This window comes from Scardinius erythrophthalmus, assembly GCF_964197995.2.
Source record: "Scardinius erythrophthalmus genome assembly, chromosome: 7".
NCBI lineage: Eukaryota > Metazoa > Chordata > Actinopteri > Cypriniformes > Leuciscidae > Scardinius > Scardinius erythrophthalmus.
In genome coordinates this window covers 17,900,467-17,926,331 of record NC_138227.1, presented here as the reverse complement: position 1 = coordinate 17,926,331, position 25,865 = coordinate 17,900,467, and the positions used below count along the sequence as shown (strand labels likewise).

The window sequence follows — 25,865 nt, the reverse complement described above, 5'->3', positions numbered from 1 at the left end:
TCTCCAGCCTAGGGAATTGACATGCACAAGAGAGAGTCTGAGTGTGGCAGTGCCGCAGCTGCCTCCAAAAACTCAATCTTTACTTGGACTATGAGAAAAAAGAGAGCAAGACTGAGAGAGAAAAAAGGGGTGTTACAAAAACTGCAAAAATGGAGTGTCAAGAAATGACAGTAAGCAAAAAAGAAAAATAGGTGCGTGTAAGCAATGCTTTTTTGATAACCATTATTATTAATAAAAATAAAACAAATAAATCAATTATGCATACAAATAGCCTATGCATGCATTTTTGCTACACAGTAAACTAAAACAAGTGGTTACACTTTATTTTAAGGTGACGTACATTCACTTACTACTGAGAAGGGCTGCACGGTATACTGGTACAACGGTAGTATCGCAATACTAAAACTTCAAAATACTGCCGATGCCATTGTATTTTTTGAAACGGTAATATCATCAATACAGTACCCTGGAAATCCAGAGTTCTCGCGAGAGCACAAATTGAATTTGCTCAGCGAGTTTACTTTAGCGTCGATGCTCATTAACTATGCCCTTGTATCCATGCTGCACCAATCACATCGGGTTATCTGATATAGGCGGGCCAGAGGCGAACTAAACAGAAGACGAAAGAGGAAGTCATTAGTAAACATTGCAAGATGGCTATGGATGAACACCTGTTGTTTGAAACGACTTTGGCCGCTACAATCAACAAGTTAGACTTGGCTTTTTATCTAAAAGAGGAACAGAAGACGGCGCTCGAATCCTTCCTTTGCTGTTTTGCTGACCGGATATGGCAAGAGTCTAATCTTCCAGTTAGCTCCGCTGGTAGCTAAGCGTATGGGACCATATTGTTGTAATTGGTCGTAGTTAGGGCTGGGCGATAAAACGATAACGATAATTATAGCGATATAAAACGATATCAAGAGTTCGATAAATGTTTATGCGCCAAAAGCGGAACGAAACTCATTTGAACCGCGCGCCACACGGACCATTTATCCGCTCGGCTCAAAGTCCAAATGGCAGCGCGAGCTCACTAGAGGAGATGCGTTTAATCTGATCGGTCTCGGTCACGAAATCCAGTGAGAAGCGCTTGAACTCAGCGAAGAACGCAATGTCTCAGTGATTTAAACCAGTTTAAAAGGAAGATGAAACAGCGCTGACAATAGGGCTGTACTCAACCAAAGAAAATCTTGGTCGACTGAAGTCCTGAAGTTTTCGACTAAAAATCGACTAAAAATGACGTTAGAAAAAAAAACGTTAAGTTAATTAGCTGCGCACTGTGCGCAGTACTTGGTAGCCTTGTTGTCTGCCTATTGAATTATAAATAAACATAAGAAACTAGTAGGCTATTTGCAGTATTAAATCGTTTTTGACGTAATTAATTTGCACTGAAATGAGTCTGACACACGAGTCTGTCGGCTCTGACAGCGTTGCATCACGTGCACCTGCGCAATATCATAGCCTATGATTTCCGAAAATAGTACTATGTTGTCAACTAGTGATATCATGACAAGAACTTTTGAGGAATATGTAACATAATTTAGACAATTGTTTCTGTATTATAACAACTGACAGACACTATAATTTCAGCCGCTCTGTGCAGCTCGCACAGAGTGAGGCTGAACCAATTTCTAAAGTCTAAGGGCTGAACATAGGAGCTCAGCTTCGCGGCTGAGACACGAATAGACTATTAACTTAAAGCTTTTACTCTTAAACACAAAAGGCACGTCCACTTTAATAAAAAAAATAATATTTATTAAACAAACCAGATCAAGTAATATTCAGCAAACCTTCTAGTAGCCTACTTTCTTCAATCTGTCCGTCTTCTCCAGTAGCACCTCAATGCAGTACACAAGATCTGAGGTGAGGAGTCGGATCTTATATAAGGGGTGGAGATTGGTAGGTTTAGGGGTGGAGATGGGTAGGTTTAGGGGTGGGTTTAGGGATCAGGGGGTGGAGATTGGTAGGTTTAGGTATGTAAGGTGGGAGGAGTTGGATTTTATCCGACTCCTCCCCCCGGATTTTATGCTCTGCAGTGAGGACCATCTCGTCTTCTCCGGTGAGTTGGGCTAATCCAAAAGAAGTGAAAACAAGGGGGGTGTTCTGAAGACAGACTGTTACCTGTGAAACAGGGGTGCTCTGAAAACACCCCCATTAGCAATTAGTGCTTTCCACCTGATGAAATGAACGCGGCAAAACTGATGAAATGAACGCGGCAAAACTGATTACAGGTAAATGAACGCGACAAAACTAATGAAATGAACGCGGCAAAAAATCGACCAATCAGAATTTTGGTCGAGCCAGAACGTATCGACCAAATAATCGACTAGGAGAATACAGCCCTAGCTGACAAACATGAGAAACACTGTGCGCAGAAGGCTTTTCCGGCTACAAATTACCATCATTTACCATGGATTTACTGTAACGTTAGCCTAGAAATATTAACTGCACCATGAAATGTGGGATATACATATTGAATTGTATTATTATTAATGTAGACGATGTATTAAAGGACTGATGGAATATAATTACAGTATTTAATAATGTATTTAGGCTACTGTTTTTCATACAAATACAATAGAAACCACAAAGTTACATTTTGCCATGATAGTGAGGTTATCATGATCTAAATGCATGATACTGGATGACCAATGGTTAAGTTTAATAAAACTCAAACAGTCAGAATATTAAATTTTACCAAATAAAAATTAGCACATGCAGAAACTAAGAAATTAATGGTCCTATAAAGATATTTATTTTGTTAAGGAAAAATGACAAATGTTTGAATGTTCTACCTCAGATTTGTGAAATGTTCACCAGTTTGGCAAGTGTTTGTCCTGATATGTTCTGACAATAAAGAGTAGTTTAAAACCACAATTAACGCTCTGGTTTCTACAACTTTCACTTAGGAGCAAAAATCTGCCTTTAAACTTGAAAGAAATAAAGATTTGACTTATCGCGATAATTATCGATATCGACTGATATAAAAAAAATTATCGTGATTTTTTTTTTTTTTGCCATATCGCCCAGCCCTAGTCGTAGTGTAATCTAATTGTGTGCAGTGAGATTTTCAAACGCATGCTTGGTGCCGCCCCTCGAGCTGGACGGTTTCCATTAGTCGGAAATCTTTCTTAATCTTTCAGATTTGGGTCTGGATTTCCAGGCTATCAATACAGTAGTACCGTAAGAAATGTTGTATGTGCAGCAGGTCTAGCTCTATTTAAAACTTTAATTTGAACACACATGCCTGCAAAAACATTGGCCTGTGTAGTAAACTACGCCAACTTAAAATAAAGAGTTACCAAAGAAGTACATGCTATCCAACATTTTGAAATCCCACTGTCCTCACGCCTGGGTTTACATACTCCTTTATCTATGGCTCTGGGAACAGTTGTTGTTTGTGGCAAAAGAGTGCCAATGTTCCTTCTGGTTAAGCCAGCTGTACCATGCTTACTCACTCCACGAGGACATATAAGAGAAGTAAAGCAATGGCATTCGTGTGGTGAGGCTGCAGGCCTTTGGTGTTATAAAGACCGGCACTTTCAACCAAAATGTTTGCGAACGTTCATCTTTGAGACCATGAGGGAGAGGAGAGGCTTTCGTTAGGAGATTCAAACTAACTAGGGCACAGATGCACAGAAAGACAAAGCTCATGCAGCAGGACCCACTCAATCACTCACTAAAGCTGTCGTACTGAGGACTGCGTTTGTTAGCAGCTCTCAGTCAGAGGCATCACTCTTCAGAACAATAAATAAAATGCACCCAAACAATCACAATGAATGACATTTCTAATGCCTAATGATGTATTTGACCAGGCTAATTCATTTTAGAAAGATGAGACCAATACATACCAATATTTGTGTTGCAATAATTCAGATTATCACAGAAGTACTGGTATAAAAGTTTACAGTTCGGATATAAACACTGATGTCTATAGTAGCGATCTTTTGCACACAACTTGACGCATATTAACGACTGTATCAATTACATCATTACACCAGTAGGTGGCGACAACAGTGACTTAAATGTATGCGTCATAAATGCATCATTAAATCATTAATTCAAGTGATTCGTTTAAAACCGCTGAATCATCCAGTAATGAAAGGAGTGAAGTCTTTATGAGGGAGTCATCGAATCATTCATTTAAATAGCCTAGATATTTTTTTTTTATTAATTAAATGTTTTAAATAGACTGGAACAATTAACATTTTGTCAGAATCCGTAGTAAAATTACATGTTATTTTGTTTTGCTGTCAGTTCAGAATCGTAGGAGAATCGTGATCTCTATTTTAAAACAAAAAAAAAACGTAATTCTCAATATAGGCACAGGCATAGTGCCGGACAGAGTGCTTCATTATTGCTGTTTCATGACTGCCTGCTCCTCCTCCCCAATCTCTCGGTTGGCCGGCCTCTCCTTGCTGTTGCTGTAGGCCAAGCCCTGCCTAGATACTGTGCTTTTGTCAGCTTTCCTCCTCTTTTGGCCTGACCTTTGACCTGCAGCTGGCTGCTCCCTTCCTGTTTCCTGTTTTCCGTGATAAAACAGCCAAGCCAACTGGAGAAAGCGAGAGCGGTCCGCTCATGCCCACGGCTGATTATCAAAGAGTCTACAGTTCAGAAGTCACACCTACAGTCTCTCTTTAGCGCCTGCCTTCATTTGTCCACACACACAAAAACACCAGAGCCAGTATGCACTAAATAACATGATTTCAATTGCTCAACTAATGCACATTTCAACAGCCAACTTCCCTAAAACATTTAGCATTTCCTCAAATATCAGACTTGTGCAACTGGAAACTGTGTCTAAACAATGTGTTCATGAGAATACTTGAACAGATCATGGATTCTGTGTTGTCTTGTCAACGCAGCCACCCCAGACAAATTTAACTGTCCAGAACTGGCTTCACACCGGATCTCTGTCAGGAAGTGGTGGTGACAGCAGTCATACACTCAAGCAAACACACACACACACACACACACACACACACACACACACACACACACACCCCTTTACATAAAATACACGAACAAGGTGCCCAGTGAGATTCAATGCACTCACACAAACAAATTTTGTTTAACGATCTGACACCATCTATTCTTATCCACTGTGTCAGGTGATTTATAGAGAAGTTGTCCTCTGAAGTGTGGTCTGTTCTGAAAATGCAAATAAACTAACTAACCAGTAATCATCTAATCACGCATAGCTGAGATAGCAAAATAAATAGGCTTAAAAAGGCCTCATCTGTCACTTGGTAGAAGCTAATCAAATGAAGCAGAAGCCAACATGGACAGGTTGTGTGACATGTCATCATTCCCAAAACAAAACCAGAGTAAATATGTAGAGACGTTTCAAAACCAATTTTTTTCGATTTTGCTATTTAGCCTATTTTATGTTAATAATATTAATTTATGTAAATAATGTTTTATGTTCATTTTAAATACACTACAAAAGAAGTTTGGGATCTGAAAACAGTAATATTGTGAAATATAATTTAAAGCTGTAGTCCGTAACTTTTGGTGCTCTAGCGATTAATAAACAGAACCGCATGTGTCTTATGGAAGAACATTGTAGCCAGAGCTACTTCTCTGCGTTTATGTCTATGACGAGTCACGCAGGTACTGGGCTACTCCACAACGGTACCGACCCGAACCAGTCTAAAATAGTCTGAATATAAACACTTATTATAGGTGTACCGTAGTGATTCAGGATAAGACAAAAACACAGTTTGGTAAATGGATTCATGATGTACTCTCTTTTGATTTTGAACACAAAAAGTTACGGACTGCTGCTTTAAAATAACTTTTCTACTTGAATATATTTTAAAAAGGGAATTTATTCCTGTCACAGCAGAGCAGAATTTTCAGCAACATTACTCCATTACATTACTCAGAAATCATCCTAATATGCTGATGCTTGATGCTCAAGAAACATTTCATATTAATAGTTGTGCTGCTTAATCTTTTTGTAAAAACGTGTGATACGTTTTTTTCATGCTATATATTTTGAAGAATGTCTCTGTTGGGGGTCAGACTGGTTTGGAATGATATGAAGGTGAGAATGAATAACACAACTGTCATTTTCAGGCGAACTATCACTTTAAAGAGCAGTGTTTCAGAGGAAGAACTAAAGAACAGACTGAATGCCAGCTCAACATAACCCTTGACTGGGAAACAGGAGAACTGTGACTTTGAAAGCAAAAGAGATGGGAAAGCATGTCTGTTGTGTGCTTAGTCTGGAGTGTATAATATAAGTGGAGAGTAATATAGCAAGAGTATGAGAGCTGCATTATCTGTTAGTGCTCAGTAGGCCATAAATAAATACAACGTCCCACTGCTTGAGTGTGTCTCTCGACCGTGCTTAGCTGGGCTCGGCTTGGCTCTATGCGGAGCGAGATGCAGGACGTAGTAACTCGAGCTGCAATACAATCCTCGGACGTGTTAACAGTGTTTCCATCCGAAGCGCTCCCTGTGTGAACAAACTCATGAAAAACTGACAAAACAATCCTTTTGATGGAAGTTCAGACACGTTTACCGATTTATACACAAAACCGAATCATTGGTTGCTCAGCTCCATTAATTTCAGGGTAACTTGGTTCCTGCAATCTCGAGAACAATATAACTCGCTAAACAATGAACGATAAGAGTTTTTCTCAATTGCTAACATACTGTAACAGATTTATTTGGCCCAATTTCCCAAACCATTAATTCAGTTCTCAATACTATGACACACTTCTTAAAACTATTTAATCCGTTTTTACACACATTGCAATTTTCTCTGTTTTCTGAAAAACCTCACACAAAAAAAAAACCTGAATTATTTACCCTAAGTTTAACCATGTTCGCATTCATAGAATATAGTGTAGAATATAATTAACTAATAATGTGAACTCTTTTTTTTATTTTTTTATTTTTTATTTAGACATATATAAAAAAAATAATACATACTGGGGGTGCAGGGTTTACCTCTTAAGAAAAGAATGAACCATTTTTATATTTTGCTCAAAGTAATAAACTACTAAAAACAAACAACATACATAATCTATAATCAAATCTCTAATTATGAACACAAAACAAAGTTAATTAGTAATTTAAAAAAAAATTTGTCTTCCTTCGCTATCTCTAAATCATTTTCCAAATTATAACATCGCTTTATAATATGCCTAATAGTAATGCTAAATGGGGAGAAGAAGAAAACAAAAAAAACATCTAAAGGCACCAAGGGTTAACTTACCACAAACCTGGTTTAGTTAAATGTCTGAGATATAAATAATTGTATTTGCTGTATTCTCGTTTTCTGCAGTGTTTTAGAAAAGAAAAAAAAAAACTATTTTTCCATCTCACAGTGTATCTGCTATATTGTTAAAACAACCGCGACATCTGCAGCCCTTAATGTTGCGCTTTACATCTCGAGAGAGAGAGAGAGAGAGAGAGAGAGAGAGAGAGAGAGAGAGAGAAGCAACGAGCACGAAGCAGAAAGGACTTGAATGAGGTGCGTTTTGCTCTAGATAAAAATAAAGGATGTAGCACTAAAAGATCGTTACCATAAATGACCCTGAGCACTTGTGGTGTGAACCGATCGGTTGTTCTGATGAGCTGCTCACTTTAAACTGTAGAAATGGTCCCGATAAAACCAAGCGGGAGTCCAGAACCGGAAGGCGGTCCATCATTTGAATGCCACTGATCTAAAATAGTTTTTTTTTTTTTTTTTTTACACTGCGTACACAGAGTATAATTACAGTACATAGTACACTACTTTAGATAAGATAACTTTCACTGTAGCACATGTTCTCCTCAAACTTATAACTGCCAAACTGATTTGTGGCCAAGTACTACTTACATGTACCATGTTTTTGAAGAACCGTGAGGCAACCTAAGGGGGGATTGCCTAAGGGGGTTGTCTTTTGTCAGGTAACCAAGGAAATATTATTTACGAATAGTTGAAAATGATTTCCCAACTAGAATTAGACCTAGAATTTCCTTCAAAATTCCATTTCTTTTTAGATTTTAAGCATATGCAAATATGTACTCATATATTTTCATTAATACACTGTTACACCACGTTTTTGTTCTAATTAAGTTCTCTATTATCAAGGTGTGCGTAGGGTTGTAAGAGTTTTGAACTAATTGCACTGGTGTTCTCTGGCAGTGAAGAATTGGGTTTGTGTGTCATCTGAGGTCAAAGTTTGATTTTGTTTTTTGTTTTATGATGTTTTTGACTGAAATATTTGAGTTTGACGTGCAAGAAGGAGTAGTTACAAGACTGTTTATAGTTTTGAGAAAATAGTGAATTGTTTCATGAATAGTGTGTTAGCAATTGAGAAAAACTGTAATACAAATAAAGCCCAATTAACACCCCACAGATGTGAGCCTGGCACTGTACTTTCTGCATGAAATATAAAGACTTTAAGTATAAGTTTAAATATAAAGAATAAGGCTTTGCCCAAGGACTTTTACTATCAAACATATCTGCTTCTACAAAACTGCTTGTTGGACCATCATTTGATAGTGTTGCTTGTTTGATTTTTTAAATTAATAGTCCTAAACCTCAAAACATGGGTTAACAGATCATTGGCTAAAAGTTTTGTCGTGAATTTTTTTTTGCCTTTTAGGCTTGTGAAAAAACAAGCCTCTAAAATCATTACAGTGGATGCAAGCGACAAAATAGGAGATAAGAGATGCCAGTTGAATCGCACATCTGAATGTGCTGTTTAATGTGACAACTATAGCCTATATAAGACTGAATTGATGGCCATCAGCTGGGATTTTGCCAAATTTGAGTCAAAACAGTATTTTGTGGCATGCAAAATATGAAAAACTGAGAAAAGGATTTTTTACTAACTTATTTGACTGTAAAAAATTTTTGCAGACATGATGCGTTTCGATCGTTTACAATCTTGATGCTGAATTTCTTGAATACACTGAAGTCAACTTTTAGCATTTATATACAGGCAAAAATGTTCACAAATAAAACAACAACAAAACATGGCATAACAAACAAAACAAAAACAAAACTAGGAAACTGTAGTTATTGCAGTAAACGTTCATTTTCTTCCATGAATGGGCTGTCCTCTCCCTGCTGACTACATCTATGTAGTCTGAAATGTGGACCAGTACAGAGGAAACATCTAATTTATACTTAAGTTCATAACAACTCACAGAAAGAATGAATGCGCATGTAAAAGGATGTTAAGACTTAACTCATCTTATGACAGAGCTGTGACTACAACAAGATGGAAATTGGACGCAGTAAAATTCCACCAAGCTGACAAATTTCTGTTACACCACACAACTTTATAATGCCTTACCGTAATAAAACTGGCAGACACACATGCATCTGACTTCATATATCTGCTGTTCATTTCCCTGTTGCTAAAATTGGCCCTTTCATGCAGACCTACAACATGCAGATAAGATGAAAAGATAACCAAATAAACCAGAGAGGGAAACATGAGTACCAAGTCAAGCATGGTCCAAATTTAGCGATCAGAACAATAGAGTATGGACGCATAATCACAATAAGATAATACAACTACAATAATTCAGGATGCAACATCTGTCAGAAAGTCTATTCAGAATTAGTTGGCTTAATTGACAACAGCTGTATGACACACACTAATGCCAGGTTACCTAAATTGAGAGCACATGCAATTTTACAGAGATGGATATCAGGTCACTATGCAATACGTATTTCTTCACAAGGAAACCCTACTATGGAATATAAATATGTGGTAGAAGTTTCAACAGCATGCTGAAACAGTCAACTGTGTGAAAATACAGTGAACCACAAATTATTCACTGTAAATATCTCACGGACAGCATAGCATCCGCATAAAACATCAGTACAACAGTTTGGGTGCTTTCACACTGGCAGTTTAGTTCGGAAAGCTAAAAGTCGGCAACATGAACGCTGTCATATGCGGACCCGGGTGCGCACTGGGGTACTGAACCCGAGACTACCTGGAGGAGGTGGTCTGAGTTCGGTTGCTCCCGAACCGTGCTATGTTTCGTGTGAATGTGAAACACACTGTATCTACCGGTATAAATCGCCCACCCCTACTACCTCTTAAACCTAAAAAGAGGTAGGCTATAAAGGTTGCTAACCTTTACTATTGCTCAGCGAAATTTAGTGTCCAGTTACAATAGAATCTATTGAAATTTCAATGAAATCTGCATGTTCAGGAGTTTTTTGTAAATTTAACATACATTTAATTTTATTGAAGTTACAAAGGTTGCTCAGTCAAGAGCACTGAGTGATTTTCTCTTCATCTTTTGTTGTTTGATTAACTGTCACAGACGGCCAAATGTATTTAAGGCTGCTGTGACTAAGACCTAATGCACAAATCCAATATACTGTTACACTTACACATGCATTTTCTTTGTCATTCGTTTAGGCTACATTTAGTTAAGACATAACTGATTGTTTGAGTAAATACTCGCCAAGACGGGCATTTTAACATTTACTGACCCAATCGGGCAAGGAATACTGGAAAAGTGTGCAATAGCAATTTCAGGATTGATCAAATTGTCCTGCTGTTCGGTTTGGTAGGCAAGCAAGAGTAAAGTGACGCATGAAAGCAAAATTAAATAATGAAGGGTTCAAAAATGCATCAATGCACAATTTAATGCATCAATAATTTATTTTAATAATTGATTATAGTAATTACAATCATATCCAATGTTGCAGAGGCTGTCCTAGATTATATACATGTCTTCAAGAAAATCACTTTGTGTCATTATTCATATTCGGCAATTTGAGCAAAACAAGTTAATTGCTGTCATTTTCATGCTTAACTATAGCCCTATTCGGACGGGACTAGTTTTCCAAACGACGTTTGAGTTACAATTCTTATCAACCTACGTCTGTGATTTCATGTATGGATTCGGACGGGACTAACATCTCTGTGTTTATTACCGAGGTAGGAGTGTCTGTTTTACATGTGGGCATTGCAGAAGATCACGTGTTCAGAATCCGTGGATTGCGTATGGTCATTTGAAATTAAGTACTTTTAAAATTAAACACTTTGAAATATAAAGTAAAACGTCCTAACGTATTTAGTGTTTTGTAAACCTTTTATAAAAATTGTAGTATAAAAAAAAAAACTAAACAGATTTATCATCATGATTTTATAGAACTGGGTTCTTATAATAAACCCACCGGAATAAAAAGTTTTAACTTATATAATTTACACGTTATGTAATTAAGTGCAGAAATGAAAGTAATCTTACCTGAAACTGATATTGCAGTAGCCAGTCTTAACTGTTTACGTGATTTGGCTCTTCTTGTTGATTTCATTTTTTATTTTATTTTTTCTTCGCAGTGTAGGCTACCAAACACATTTACATCCATTATCGGTGCGCAAAAAGCAGAAACTTGAATACTGGCGCGATAGCGAGAGATTGTATGGCAGTTCACGTTGACCAAAACACATAAGAAAAAGCGTTTTGGAAAAAAAATGTCCGGTAATCACAGACATTCGCATTCGGACGGGATTAGATTTCTCTGAGGACCGCCGAGTTTGACGAAAAACAGTAGGTAATTTGCTCTGGAATTTTTACAGAGGTCGTGTGAGAAAAAGACAGACATGGCAGATTCGGACAGGATTAAAATCTCAAAGTACGTCTGTGAAACAGATATTTCTCTAACGTCCCCCTGTGAAACTAGTCCCGTCCGAATAGGGCTTATGATGCGTTTACTTTCAGGAATATTTGGAAAATTTATCTGGAAACAAAATTGGAAAAATGCCAAGACTGTGATTGTTATGTCATTGCAAAGAACATTTGTGAAAGTTTTATACACAACTAATAGATAGCCTACTTGCTAATTTTACGACTCAGATTGAATTAAAGGTCTTAACTGTCAGTACAAGATTTCAAGTATGCGTCAATTATTATTTTTCATGTGTTTCGGTTTTATGATATGCAAACCAACTGCACATTTTCACCAGTCTACTGTCGATTTGCTTCAAGGTATCAATTCAGGGCCAATATCAAGGTTCCAGGGACTGAAGCCAAAATTTTGCTCTACCTCTAGAGCAGCCAATGCTAGGCAGCAATAGAGGAGAAGATCAGTTCTTCTGATTTGGACATGGAGTGCATGAATTTGAATGTAGGAGATCTATGACAGTCTTCAGTACTACTAACAACCAAAATGTGCTGAAAAGGATCCTATAAAGCTTGAATTGTCACTGACAGTCAGTGTAATAAGTAGCAGATTTTAGCTAGCCTCAGCAGTGCATGCTGATGGGGGCTTAGGAGAAACAGGAAGGGGAAGTGAATGCGTTAACAGGAAGAGCAGTGTCTGCATGGTGCAGAGCATGACTTATGTGTCAGAGTTAATCATTAAACTCTTCTCACTCAATACGCACACTTCGCCCCCTCAGCCACACTAAGTAAAGCTTCAGCGTCTAATGACACAAAAAAAGCTTTAGCTAAGATTCGAGAATTTGCCACCAAAGCGGCTCAAAAAGAGGCCCTCGTCATGCAAAACGATTTCGTATGAAAGCTCTTAAGGTGCCAAACCTCTAAATGTTTAGATTCATTATTTTCTAGTTTCAGAGAAGTAAAATAATATGAAAATTTTTCGATGACTGGGCTTTGATATGAGAAGTCTCTGTACAACAGGAAGTGTGATTATAAGAATGATAGAAATGAAGTATGGACATAAATAAGATGTTTACAATCAACTAAACAAGTTGCGGTTCCTGAGGGAAAATGTCTGGGACTTGTCATTTTAGATCAAAATGTCATTTTAGATCAAACTCTAAGCCAAATATATGACATCACATTGGGTTCAATGGCTCAGCTAGGCCGTTAAACATAATTTTCATGTATGAAAATCGTACTGCATTTATTATTGTATATGACATAAACTGGCATTTATGGGCTGGAAGAATGAGTGCTATGTGAAAGAAATAACAGTCTTCAGTGCTTTTAGGCAACTTACAAACAAGACAGTCAGGATGAATTACAAATGATATGTGGGTTTAACGAAGGTTGCATCAGGAAACTCTAAAACCAAACTGTTAGTTGTAAGGTCTGGGCCTCAGCTAAGCTCTTCCTCTTGTGACTGGTCTTATTTGCATTACACATTCCTCATCTGTCCGTCCATCCGTCCGTCCGCACACACACACCCCCCAAGTCAAGAGTTTCCAGAAGCAGAAGAACCACAGGACTGATACGATCTCAGTCCACTGGCTGATCCATGAGCGCTTGCATGCTCGACTTCATTTGCATCTTTGATATATGACTTGGGCTTCAGCTTAACTCAACGTAACCTCTACTCAAATTTTTCAAGAAACCGGTTTCACATGATTCAAGGACTGACAAACCATGTTTCACTGCTTCTGCTTTTGCCTCCCACACCAACCCAAGTTGCAGAGCATTCCAAAAAACATGAAGTAGCTCAGGAAACGTCTGCACTGAGGTGGCCTGAGAGCTCTGATGTCGGCTTTCACACCCAACCCAACGCCTTCGTCAAATGGAAAAAGTTGAAACCTTTATTTGGTCACTACAGACCGTAACGAACATCTTTTTGAACATTTGCAGCCTATGAAGCCACTAAGAGCAGAAATTTGGTGACCTGAAATGTTGTAATTAAAGATGGTGTTTACAGAAACTCATCTGTGCTCACCTGGGCTGAGAGTTCTCCTCAAACATTCGTTCTTTGCCGTCTTTGAACAGGCTTATGGTCTGTTTGGTCTTCTTAGTCAAGTTCTCCATGAAAACGCGAAAGTACTCATTGTCGCCCAGCGTTTCCATCTTGCCTTCATAGCGGGACAGGATAGTGCGGAGATGCTGGTAGGTGTCTGGCAACAGGTCCAGGATGTACGGAGGACTGTTCTTCAAGGCCAGCTTGGGGTTCTGGCATAACCGTACCACCTGCAGAGCAGAGAAAAATCAGACCATGTATGGCATCTTTTCAAAACACTGAGAAGCAAACTGAGAATCCAATGAAAATGGCGTGTCGCTACGATGCTAGAAACAACAATATAAGCTATGAAAATGGCTTTGAAAAATCACCCTGAAATGACTGCAGTTTTTTTTATTACATCAGCCCACGGAAATTAATTTAAAATACTTAACAGCTACTCTAAATACAAGGAAAGAGACGTAAAACAAAGACAAATTATAGGCTACTGTTTAAAAGCTTGGGGTGGGTAATATTTTGAATGCTTTTAAAAGAAGTATGCATGCTTTGTTGTATGTTCACTAAGGTGGCATTTATTTGATAGTCAAAACTACAGTAAAAACTAAAAAACATTGTTAAATATTATTACAATTTAAAAATAACGGTTTTCTATTTTAGTATATTTTAAAATGCAATTTATTCTTGTAATTTATCCCATATTCACATGATCCTGTGACACTGAAATTCATTCTAATATGCTGATTTGGTGCCCAAGAAAGCTTTATTTTTGTATCATTTTTAAAGTTGAAATGTTAATGCATTCTTGCTGAATAAATAGTTACATGTTACTATATGTGTACTAACTACAGTAAATTGTGCATAATTACAAGTAACTAGCTAACCCTAAACCAAACCCTAACATAACTCTATAGTAAGTACATGTAGTAAATTAATATTACTCTATACTTATTTGAGGAAGTACAATGTAACTATGTAACCTTAAAATAAAGTGTGACCACCAAAGTATTAATTTCTTTCCAAACTCTTGAACAGTAGTGTACACAAAAGATTGAGACAGAATCAATATTATTTGCTCATAAACTCAAAAAATGTTTTATACAATAATATTACACACACACACACACACACACACACATATACTCATATCCATGTTCAATTCAATTCAATTCACTTTTATATGTATAGTGCTTTTCACTCACAAATGGTTTCAAAGCAGCTTTATAGAAAAAACATACATGTTTGGATATGTTTGTGTATATTTGTCTGTTAACAAAGCAGCCAACAAGCTCTGTTAAAATATTTGTGTACAAAAATTCAGTACAATTCTCTAAAGGCACATAAAGTTAACTATCGATCAAGAAAACAGAACTGCAAACTTAACCTCATCATATCCTCTGTGGGCTAAAGTTTTCTCTTGCAGTATAGCCTAATATGTGTAAGATAAAAATAAACACTACACTGACAAGGGCTTTAAAACTGTTAACTGAACTGAAAATACACACACAAAACTTGTCAGGTCACACAACAAGAACATTCCAGAGAAGAATTTTTGTGAACTACATACGGGGACAACCGTGTTTGCACAAAAGACACGGTTCTGCAATCTACAGCACTCTGCATCTCAATTTCTGCAACATTTATAGCTGGTGACTGGGAATGACACCGTGTTCACTTTGCAGCTACAGAAATCTAATGCTTGAGATTAGGGTTGGGCGGAATGACCAAAATCATCCATCACAGCTTTTTATCATGGTATTGTATATCATTTTAGGTGTTTTTTTTGTCGTAAGTCAAAATGGGAAATTAGTAGGCCTATATTAATTAATTTACATAATCGAGTGAATTGAATACTTTACAAATATAGCTAATGTATCAATTTAAAAATAAGTTTCATAACCTCTAAAACAATAAAGTTTTTATTATTTTCTATTTTTAATAAATTTCTGATTTATATAAAAGATTCATAACAAATGAATATGCCTGACATCAGGGCAAGCTATACATTATTTAACACTAAATTGAAAAGACAGTGAAAACTAACATTAAAAACATACTAGTAATTCCAACTCCAAATTCTGATTAGATGAGACGTGTTCGCGGTCATAAAATAGATTATATAAGCTCACCAGTGATCATACTATTAATACGACAAAGTTTTGATTGATTTAATGCATCCTTGCTGAATAAAACTATTCTTTTTTTTTTTTTTATCATACTGACCACAGAATTAGTACAGTGGTGTATTTCACATGTTATATCCATCAACGGAGACTGCGATCTTCACAATCCAACTTGTTGGTTGTTCCTCATACATGCCCTGAGACAGGGCTTTTTCTTCATATGCTCCTGTCCTTTGGAATTCTCTGATCTTAGGGAAGCTCAGAATTATGAAATTTTTAAAGGTAGACTTAAGACTTTTTTTTTTTAATTAGCATTTGATTGTTGATGTTACTTTTATTATTTGAGCTTTGTATTGCTTATTTTGTGTACAGCGCTTTGAGAAGTTGCTTTTAAAGGCGCTTTATAAAATAAAGTTTATTATTATTATTATTATTATAACTGTATAGCAATATCTATACAGATATTGCAATCTGCAATAGCTATCTGACTAATATATACACATATATATATATATATATATATATATATATATATATATATATATATATATATATATATATATATATATATATATATATATATATATATATTCAAACAAAAAACATCCATTCTAGACAATAAATCATCATGATTAAGTGCATGCCCTCAAACCACTTCATTAGCCAAACGACTTAATGGCTATACTGATGGTCCAATAGCCTTTGCTTAAATCAAGACATAGTGGCTCTCCTCTGTCTGGACTAAAGCCACGCATCATCACCTTCTGAACTATTGATTAAGACGTGGGTGGGAAATTTGAGGAAACGGGAAGCTGCTCAAATGTCACCACCCCAGCAGTTGGAGAAGCGGCGTATCGCAAGCACACGTTTGGGCAATAAGAGGCTGGCGCTGCGTGCAGCTGCTCTGAGGGCTTGCAGCCTCTCTTATCTATTTTGTCTCCAGCACAGGACCAGCTGTGATTGGGGGGTGGGGGAGCTGATGACATCACAGGAGGGGGGTTCACCATCCAGTCTGACTTGTGCTCCAAAACTTCTGGCTCTCATGCACCCCTAGTCCTGACAGCCAAGAGATAAGACTGTGGCGACAGGACGTCCTAAGAATTATCAGCAAACATGCATTCGTCTACGTGTTCATATGCAGACGTGCGTTCATTATGGCTTCCAGTGATAATGTGAATTAAGAAAAATAGTCCAAAAGGCCAGTGAAGCATCTGCTTGGTCTCAAGCATGCAAAACGTCGCCCGGAAGTCAATTAAAATAGAAATCATTAAATATGCACCAATATATTTACGCAATCAAAAATGCAAGTCCTATTTATGGTGTTAAATTTGTATTCATGATTGACCACATTATACTACGCAAATCCTACCATCAACATCTACAAATAAAATGTTCTTAATTGGCCTGTGGTTTCATAATTACGAAACCCTATGAGGAAATCAAAGTGTAGATAATTTGTGTTTGTAATCAAGGTCAATATGAATGTATATGTAGGGGAAATACAGAACTTCATTTGTGTTTATTCTTATTTGAATATTCAAAGTTTTTTTCATACTAAAGGTCAAACTGGGAAGAACAACCATTGTGTTCTTGTGGAGTTTGTAAGAGGTTGAATATTTACAGGGGATTGAGCGAATATAACATGAAAAAGTTTAATTTGGATAATAAATAGCCAAGTCAGGATAGACTTATAAATGTTTAAATCCTATGAAGAAACTTTTCTTTCAGAAAGGTCTGCTTTGCAAGCTGAACTCCTCCTGACAAAGTATCCTGAATCACTGATCCTGACATTTATACTAAACTTTCTATTAAGGGTTTCATAATCACAAGTTAACATAAAGTGGAAATTTACAATGTTAAAATTGCAAAAATGAGAAGATTTGCTTATGAAGAAAATGTGATATGTCACATGTGCACTAACCAAACTACCCAGTGTGAAACTGAGCAAATAGGAAGTTGCAAAGTTCTCAGTCAGAAAGCATTAACCGTTTCTCTTCTCAGAGACAATTAAATAGTTTTCCTTTGAAACATAGGCCTACATCACAAAACTTACTAAGTAAATGGCCTCTTTAGTATCTAAGTGGTTTCCCATTTTAACAGGATAAGTTAAAAACTAGTCCCCTGTGAAAGATGCACCGTTTCGCTTATGTATCAGTGTTAACATCACAGGAAGTGTGAGGTCAGTAACCACAACTTTTTTCCATGAACTGCAGCTTAAACTTTTCTATTGTGAGGAAGCAAATTCAACAAAAGAAACCACTCTGGTAGACAGATGTTCGTCTAACGTTTTAAATTTTTTTTTTTTGTTTTTTTTTTTTTACTATTTTACTACACAATTTCTTATCAGATGTTTAAATTCGTAGTACATTACCCCTGTAAAGCCTGACATATGAAATTGAACAGTTTATTGAACCTTTAAACAAAATATGTTTTGTTTTGCATCATATTTGATACATCAGACTCTTTTAACAAGCTCTTTCTTAAAAATGATGTATGGAATATCAAGTAAACCCAAGTTTCAGTCCAGTAAAGGTACATCTTAAAATATAACTAACAATACAAAAGTTATTATGTTTACTTTATAAAAAATACAAAAAGACATGTGTACCACGACCTGAAGGAGGACATTTTTAAAATGATACTAAAAGAACGTGTGAACTATCAATCAGAGGGCATGCAGTAGCCTAGATTGTGTACAAAGTTTTGATTATCTTGATAATTTAGAGGCCTTAAAATTCATGTGTCAGATATGATACAGTAGGTTTTATAGGGTTAATCAGGTATTAGATAAGGCCAAGTGTGCCTAAAATCTGATAATACCTGATCATAAGACAAACCATGCTTGGATAGATCTCCATTAAACAAAAACAACCAGCTTTAAATACAGCTGGATACTTAGATGTCTAAGTTGTGTATGACTTGAATTAAGGTAGAATGCTTCAGAATAGAAAAGAATAGTCTACACTTCACTTAAAACCAATTGCAAGTAACGATACTTAATAAAATAATAAAAAGCTGATGTGACGCTTCCTGTTTATCCAAAAAATTACACAGAAACAGGAACAAGAGAAGCAAGTAGTGTTTGAGAGGACATATAAACTGCCCATTATCCACGTCTACACTAAAAGTTAACACAATTTAACCAATTAAATGACCAGCAACAGGACTAGGGACGTCAGATATTGGTTGCTAAAACCAACTTTGTGATTTTCACACCGTTCACCTCCAGGAGGAGTCACATTTGTCCAGATAGGTCAAAACAATTCCTACTCTTCTCACAATATAAACAACATTGACCAATTAAGTAATACCACAAGCTATTAAGCTAGGACAACTAACTTAGCACAGGACCCTATGCCGTATTCAGAAGTCCTGCTAGGCAAGCTGGGGGTGGACGGCTACCGAAAAATGACCTAACGTTACTCTCTAAAGCTGGATATTCCCAAAGTATTTGACTGGCTGAATATAGTTTATTAGCCAGCAAACCATTCAGCTAATTGCCTTAGCAGAGCAGCCCTGCCATATTGCATTAGGACTCCTCGGTGCAGGCCATCCGGCTAAGCTAACAAGAGACCGAGGCTGCTAGCTACAACGTCTCTCTCTGGTATCTATCTTTTGTGTTTTTGCTTGATAGTCACCCACCTTATCCATGAATTTCCAGCATTTCTCCACCGTCTTTTTGTCCACGGCCCCGGGCTGGTGATGGGAGTGGTGGAGGTGATGGTGAGGCTGAAAAGCGTCCTTCATCATGCCAATAAGCCCCCCACCTTTCTTCAGATTTCCTGCCATATTCGGACTTTGGAGTGTTGGTTTCGCAGTCAAAATATAACTGGGATCGGATACCCCCCGGTGAGGACAGCGCCCGAGTCCAGTTCGGTTCGAGCGAAGGTCCGTCAAGGGGGGTGGGGGGAAGAAGCGCTTTATCGATGAAAGACTCCCATTAAATCCCCCTTGCAGGAAACCACCGTTTCACGCTGTATTTAATACGCTCGGGTAGTGCGGCGAATCCCGTCAAAAATAACGCGTAAAAATAAGTTTTGATGGATGTCTGGACGTTGAGGAACAACTGCTTTCACAACGACACCCCGTGCGAGCGTGATGTTCCCTTTTCCTGCAGCTCTCTCTCTCTCTCTCTCTATCTGTGCGCTTCTGCAGAGCGATGTCCGATTCGTGAATGTGATCGAACCGTTCTGTTGAGTCGGATCTTTTCAATCAGTTAAATCGGTTCACTAAACTGGTCGGACTGAAGCAGTCTAGATGTAAAGCAAATTGGTTTAATGAACATGCATAATATTCAGGTTCTAAATGACTATGTTTTTATGAGCACTTGAGCAGTATACAAAAACTCATGGGCATGACACATGAATTTATAGGCTTAATAAACACCGTAAGAATGTAAACACAATAAACACGACTAATGGAATGGAATGCCTAATTCTTTTTTATTGCCAGTCAAATTATAATCAATAAACTTGGCAAGAATTATTTGCATATTTAAACACGTTTTAACAGATATACATCAAGCAGGGAAATTTTTTTATCTGAACTTTTTTCAAGCATGTAATTTCAACACCGGAGTGTGTGGGACCATGTGTTAGTCAGAGAAGTGACGTGCAAAATAGTGGAATCGATTCTTTGAAGGGACGTGTTCGAAAGAACCGATTCGCTTGAATGAATCGTACTTCCTATCACTACTTTTGCAACGGGAAGTTCAGGCTAAGCAAGACAAGAGCCCTTGCGAGCAAAACCTATGAAGGAGAGGCGCTCATGTTTATTATAAAATCAGCACACATCGTCTTTCTTCATATGAAAATGCAATACTGGATTGCGGAAAATATCCTATTGAAGTCAATAAAAAAAAACACCGCCTTCTACCTCCCCCTCCCGTACTTTTATGATTGCTCTTCCTGTTCCGCCTTGTGAGACCTCGCCCTCTTTCGTGTCTCAAATTTTCCCCGCCTCCCTTCTTGCTCTTCGTGTGAATGTACGAATCCTACTATGGTGAAAAGCATGTAAATATTAATTAAGGCACGTAACCGGAGCACTAGGAAGGTTACCAAGCAACGTTAATGTGACGTAGTTAATATTCATGAGCTAAGCATTGGTAGTAGAAGTGCTTGTATTGTACTTTCGCCGCTCTCGGGGTTAAAAAGATGAATTATGCAGATATTTTTTTGAGGTGAACTATTTTGTTTTTGTAAATTCACCGCTGTATGATGCTTGGTTCGTTGAACTTCTCTCATCATTTCATTTCACATTCACATTACAAATGTCATTAACTTTACTGAATTGAATGAAAAGTAAACACACTTGTGATAGAGCTCCACGTCCGTTAGGCTATTTCAAACGAATAAAGGAGATTCTCTTTAATTTAGAAATACCTAAAATTACTTTATTGTCCATAAAACAACACGACGGGCTTGGCAACTTTATACACAGCTCCAGGCAACCAGCCGGCGACGCGGTACAATGCGGTTACGTAGAACAACTATAATTGGCATTCTGGAAAGGTGATTGGCTTACGTCTCTCTCTGGCCACGCCCACGCTACCAGGCGGCTCTGTATACACACTAAAGACACAATGAAACTTTTCCTTCTGCTCGATAGATGCAGACCTAGAGTCTCTGTACACTATGCCACCCAAGAAGAAAGGGAAAGGAAACAGCAAAAAGGAAAAGTCCAAAAAGAGCACGCCAGAAAAAGGTATTTTTTTGTTTGTTGCTTTTATAAACACGAAATAATATAATTCTTACAATAAAGACTTAAGTGATATTTGATTAGCATGATATATTTCCTTTATTTCTCAGATGATGGACTTTCAGAGAAGTACCGGAGAAGTGCCTTAGACGTGGCTGTTTTAAAAGAGCATCTGGGTAAGGCAAATGGCTATAATTTTTTTAAATGGACTGTTCTCAGATTTTTTCTCTGTTGGTTGATGTTCAATTAAAGTAAAACATTAAGAAAGTAACGTCTCTACAACCCTTGTCAGCACTGAGGAGCAGTGTAGCGCGTCAGGCTACAGTGGTGAGAGATGACTTGAAATGTCAAATCAGAGATCTGGAGCACGAGCTCAGTCAGGAAAGATCAGACATGAAGGACATCACTGCAGGTCTGTATAAAATTATATTGCTTTATTGCAGGTTTATTGATATACTGTAGTACACCTTCATTCTTCTTAATATACGGCCGGTTTCCCGGACAGGTCTTAAATTAAGACAGGAGTAAACCTTAATGCTGGCTTAAAAATGGCTTTCTAAAACACAGATTAAGTATACAGATTACTAACACCTGGACTATGAATTCCTGAACTTAACTAAACAAAATTAATTTAAAACCAACTGAGCTAATCTGAATTAGTATGACAGAGGTTTCCTATTTGGAATGAACCAAGAAAAGCTTAAAATTGTATGTAACTGAGAAGCAAATCCAAGGAAAACAATGGCATCAGAAAAAAGACTGCAATAAAAAAAAGAAAACTTGAACAACGCAAAAAAACAAAAAACAAAACCTTAGCCTACACATCAGCTGTGGAATCTAGGAAAAGGAATGCCTGGAAATCTATTTGTCATTAATTAAATGCAAATGGACACACATCTACAAGAACAATACAACAACTTCAGAAAAGACTGAATCATCAGCTTTATTACATCACTGTTTTGTGAAACCTGTGGGTTGATATAATCAATAGAGATGTTGTGGAAGAAACTGCTGCTGATGCCTGAAGAGAGAGGTTTAAGACTGGCGGAAGACCTGCAAATAAAGATATGGCCACTTGGATGAATTACTGACAGGAATAGCCTAATTGAGAGCCAGCAACCTTTGGATAACATAGATGATGACCATGATTTCCAGGAGGGAGACTAAAGCTACTTTCAGGACTAAATTGAGGCTTAAATTAAACCTACCAGGAGGCAGGTTTAACTTCAGATCAATGTTAGCAGGGCCGAGGACTGGGAAACCGCCCGATGATGTTTAATGTTGTACTGCTTTGGAGACATTTGAGTCATTAGTGTCGCATGATCCTTTAGAAATCATTGTAATATGCTGATTTGGTGCTCAATAAACATTTCTTGAAAACAGTTGTGCTGCTTAATATTTTTGTGAAAAACAGTGATAGATTTGTTTTTCAAGAGTCTTCGATGAATATAAACTACAGCATTTATTTGTAATAGAAATCTTTTGTGAAATTAAAAATGTCATTATACAAAAAAAAACTTTCCGAATGGTAGTGTGAATAACTTGTGTGTGATTTACAGTATGTTTCTGTAAGAAGCTACATTGTCATTGATTTCTAACACAATATGTATTGTATTTACCTTTGAGAACAGATCTCAACCGTCAATATAGGTCTATGGAAACAGACCTGCAGACTAAAATGAACAGGCTTGAAGTGAGCGTGGACTTGCTTGAGACGCAGCTCGGTGAGTTCAGCCGTTAACATATTCAAATTCTTGTGCTTATCAAAGGCAGTGTGCTTTAACCAAACACATGCTGATGACAGGCCTCTGTTTGATTAGCCGAGTGTCAGGTTAAATTAAAATCGGAAAGAGAGCGGCGAGAGAAGACAGAAGCAGAAAAAGACGCCATCATTTCTGAACTCCAGAGCAAACTGGACCGCATGGAGAGTGAGTGTGAGAAGATACTGCACGTAAGTCAGAGGCACTGCTCTATAAGTGATTAAGTGAAATATCAGCGCTTGAAAGGATGACATTTTATTAGCACTACACAAAGCTTAAAATTGCTTGGTGGCATTTCAAAGTGTGACTGAATAATCTACTTGACTAAATGAGGTATAATTAATGCTATAGTCAAACAAATTGAATGGACGGTTAATTAAAGTGTTACCAACTATGATTGCCATCCAAAAGGTTATCTATTTCAGCATTTAGTATTTTAGAAAAGTAGAGACCATCTGCACCTCTAAATGCTTGTGCCAGATGGCGAGACATGCCCCATTTAATAAGCTACTTTTCATTTTAAATTGAGTTGTTTTTTATTAATTGGTGTCTATTGGCTTGGTACAGGGCTGTCTGGACAGTTTGCTCTCTCACCTGGCTGAGACGCGGCTGCAGTGGGAAGAACAGAGCACAGTCCTTCATCAGGAAGTCAAGGACATGCTCAGTGACTTTGGGATAAACCCGCTTCACATATGAGGACATCTTTAGTTGAGCACTGTGAACAGAACAAGACCAAGACCTCTGACATCTAAGAAATGACATGCATAATGCATAAGCCAGGGCTTTTCATACTGGGCTCCAGGGATTTAGATGTATACATATATATATAAATAGTGTGAAAGAAATGAATAGTTTTATTCAGCAAAGATGCACTAAATTGATCAAAAGTGACAGTCAATACATTTATAATGTGAGTAACTTTTGAACTTTCTATTTATAAAATATTGCTGAAAAATGTAATATGGTTTCAAGAAAAGCACCACAGCAGTTTTCAATGTTTCTCGAGTAGGAAAATAAGCATACTATAATGATTTCTAAAGGATCATGTGACAGTGAAGACTGGAGTAATGATGATGAAAATTCAGCTTTGCCGTCACAGGAATAAATTACATAAAAAAAAAAAAAAATATATATATATATATATATATATTACTGTTTTGTTGTGTTTTAAATCAACTAACTGCAGCCTTGGTGAGCATAAGAGGCTTCTTTCAATAAAATTATTATATAGTTTTCAATACTGTTCACGTTTTAAATTATGAAATATAATTATCAATTTTAACATACCAGGTATTAGTGTAATTTGAGAAAGCAGTTTGTACATTGTGTTTAAACTTGTGTTTGGGCCTTCTTCATGAAACAAGCAGAATGAATTTCTATGCAAGCAATTCATCCATCCATCCATCTATTTGCATGTATATTGTCCCACTGAATAGAATGGGACAATTTATGCAGAAAAATGGTTATATGTAAAATGTATGCATTTGATCTGAATCGTTTCAATAGTATCCAGCAGACAGTGCAGTTCATTCTGTCACCAGCTAGTGTCTCTGTTGGCCTAATTTTCTGTCGCTCTTCCAATAGCAATGTCCTTCATCGTTTACATGTATAAATTTAAATTGATTTTAATAAAATAATGAAATAAACCTTTTCTGATTTATTTTTCTCCCTATAGAATGTATAAGATGTGTTTACCTGTTGTTTTCTTCTTAATATGATTCCAAGAGTAATGCTCTAATGCCCCTGACAGACGCCAGCTGTTGATTTACAGATGTGAGATTCCCCAGGAGAACTGGCTGTCTGGAATAAACTCTGCAAACATCATCTCAGTATAAACATCTTGAGTTAATGCAGTTACATATTAAGTAACTGACCTTGTTATGTCATGAATTTAACATTCATGGAAAGACACGTGGCACTGCAATCATCATTTTCTATGTACCAGCATTACGTCTGATCTGGCAGGCAGATGATCAATGTCTCCCAATCCGAGATCAATCCATCGCAACGTGAATAAATGGAAAGGAAAGGAAAGCAAACAAAGACTTTTATTTCATTATATCTGTAATGGTGAGATGGTTGTCCTGCTTATTCAAGCACTGCCAGGGAACAAAAGGCAGCAAAATGAACATGACATTATACCTGCACTCACAGGGATGTTAACAACACTTTCATTGTGGAAAGAAGAAGACAAAGAGCATTATGACCTGTGCTGTTACTTACCTCTGATGTGTCTGAACATTAAAGAGAGTCTATAGCTAGAAATTCAGCTGTAGGTGACAAACCAGTGACCTGAAAAAGATTTGTAGCAATGAGACTGCATTTGAAAACATTTAGAAGAATGGGCTCAGGCTGTTTTAATATATACTGCTTTTGATCTTAAATCATTTGTGAAACTGTGAAAAACAGCAAGATAACACTATGCTAAAACAGTTGCATTCAAATGCATCTGACATGGAATTGGATGAGCTATTATTAAGGTATGTTGCTATAAATATACTGACTTCAACTAACTTATAGGAGCCATTCAATGCTTTTAAAAATGTGAGACGCAGGATAAAAACAAAACAAAAAAGCCCTAGAGATGTAACTTTTTTTTATTTTTACCATGAACGCAACATTTTTTAATAATGCCCTTTTATGTGC

At 37.1% G+C, this 25,865-nt stretch overlaps 2 protein-coding genes across 2 annotated transcripts in view; one reads left to right on the top strand and one right to left on the bottom strand.

Annotated features, from left to right (window-relative positions):
* The window catches only part of cbl (Cbl proto-oncogene, E3 ubiquitin protein ligase), a 33,171-nt gene extending 13,217 nt beyond the window's left edge, over positions 1 to 19,954 (bottom strand). The window contains exons 1-2 of the mRNA XM_081370096.1: positions 19,405 to 19,954; positions 13,625 to 13,872 (exon numbers count right to left, since the gene is read on the bottom strand). Coding sequence (XP_081226222.1) covers positions 13,625 to 13,872; positions 19,405 to 19,551 — 395 coding nt within the window. The 5' untranslated portion in view covers positions 19,552 to 19,954. The remainder of the gene's footprint in view (positions 1 to 13,624; positions 13,873 to 19,404) is intronic.
* Positions 19,955 to 21,307: 1,353 nt separating this feature from the next.
* Positions 21,308 to 24,331, top strand: drc12 (dynein regulatory complex subunit 12 homolog). The gene is made up of 6 exons (XM_081370095.1): positions 21,308 to 21,465; positions 21,570 to 21,635; positions 21,752 to 21,871; positions 23,091 to 23,183; positions 23,280 to 23,410; positions 23,787 to 24,331. The coding sequence occupies exons 1-6, from the start codon at positions 21,396 to 21,398 to the stop codon at positions 23,913 to 23,915; spliced, it is 609 nt and encodes a 202-aa protein (XP_081226221.1). The 5' UTR covers positions 21,308 to 21,395; the 3' UTR covers positions 23,916 to 24,331.
* Positions 24,332 to 25,865: the final 1,534 nt, after the last annotated feature.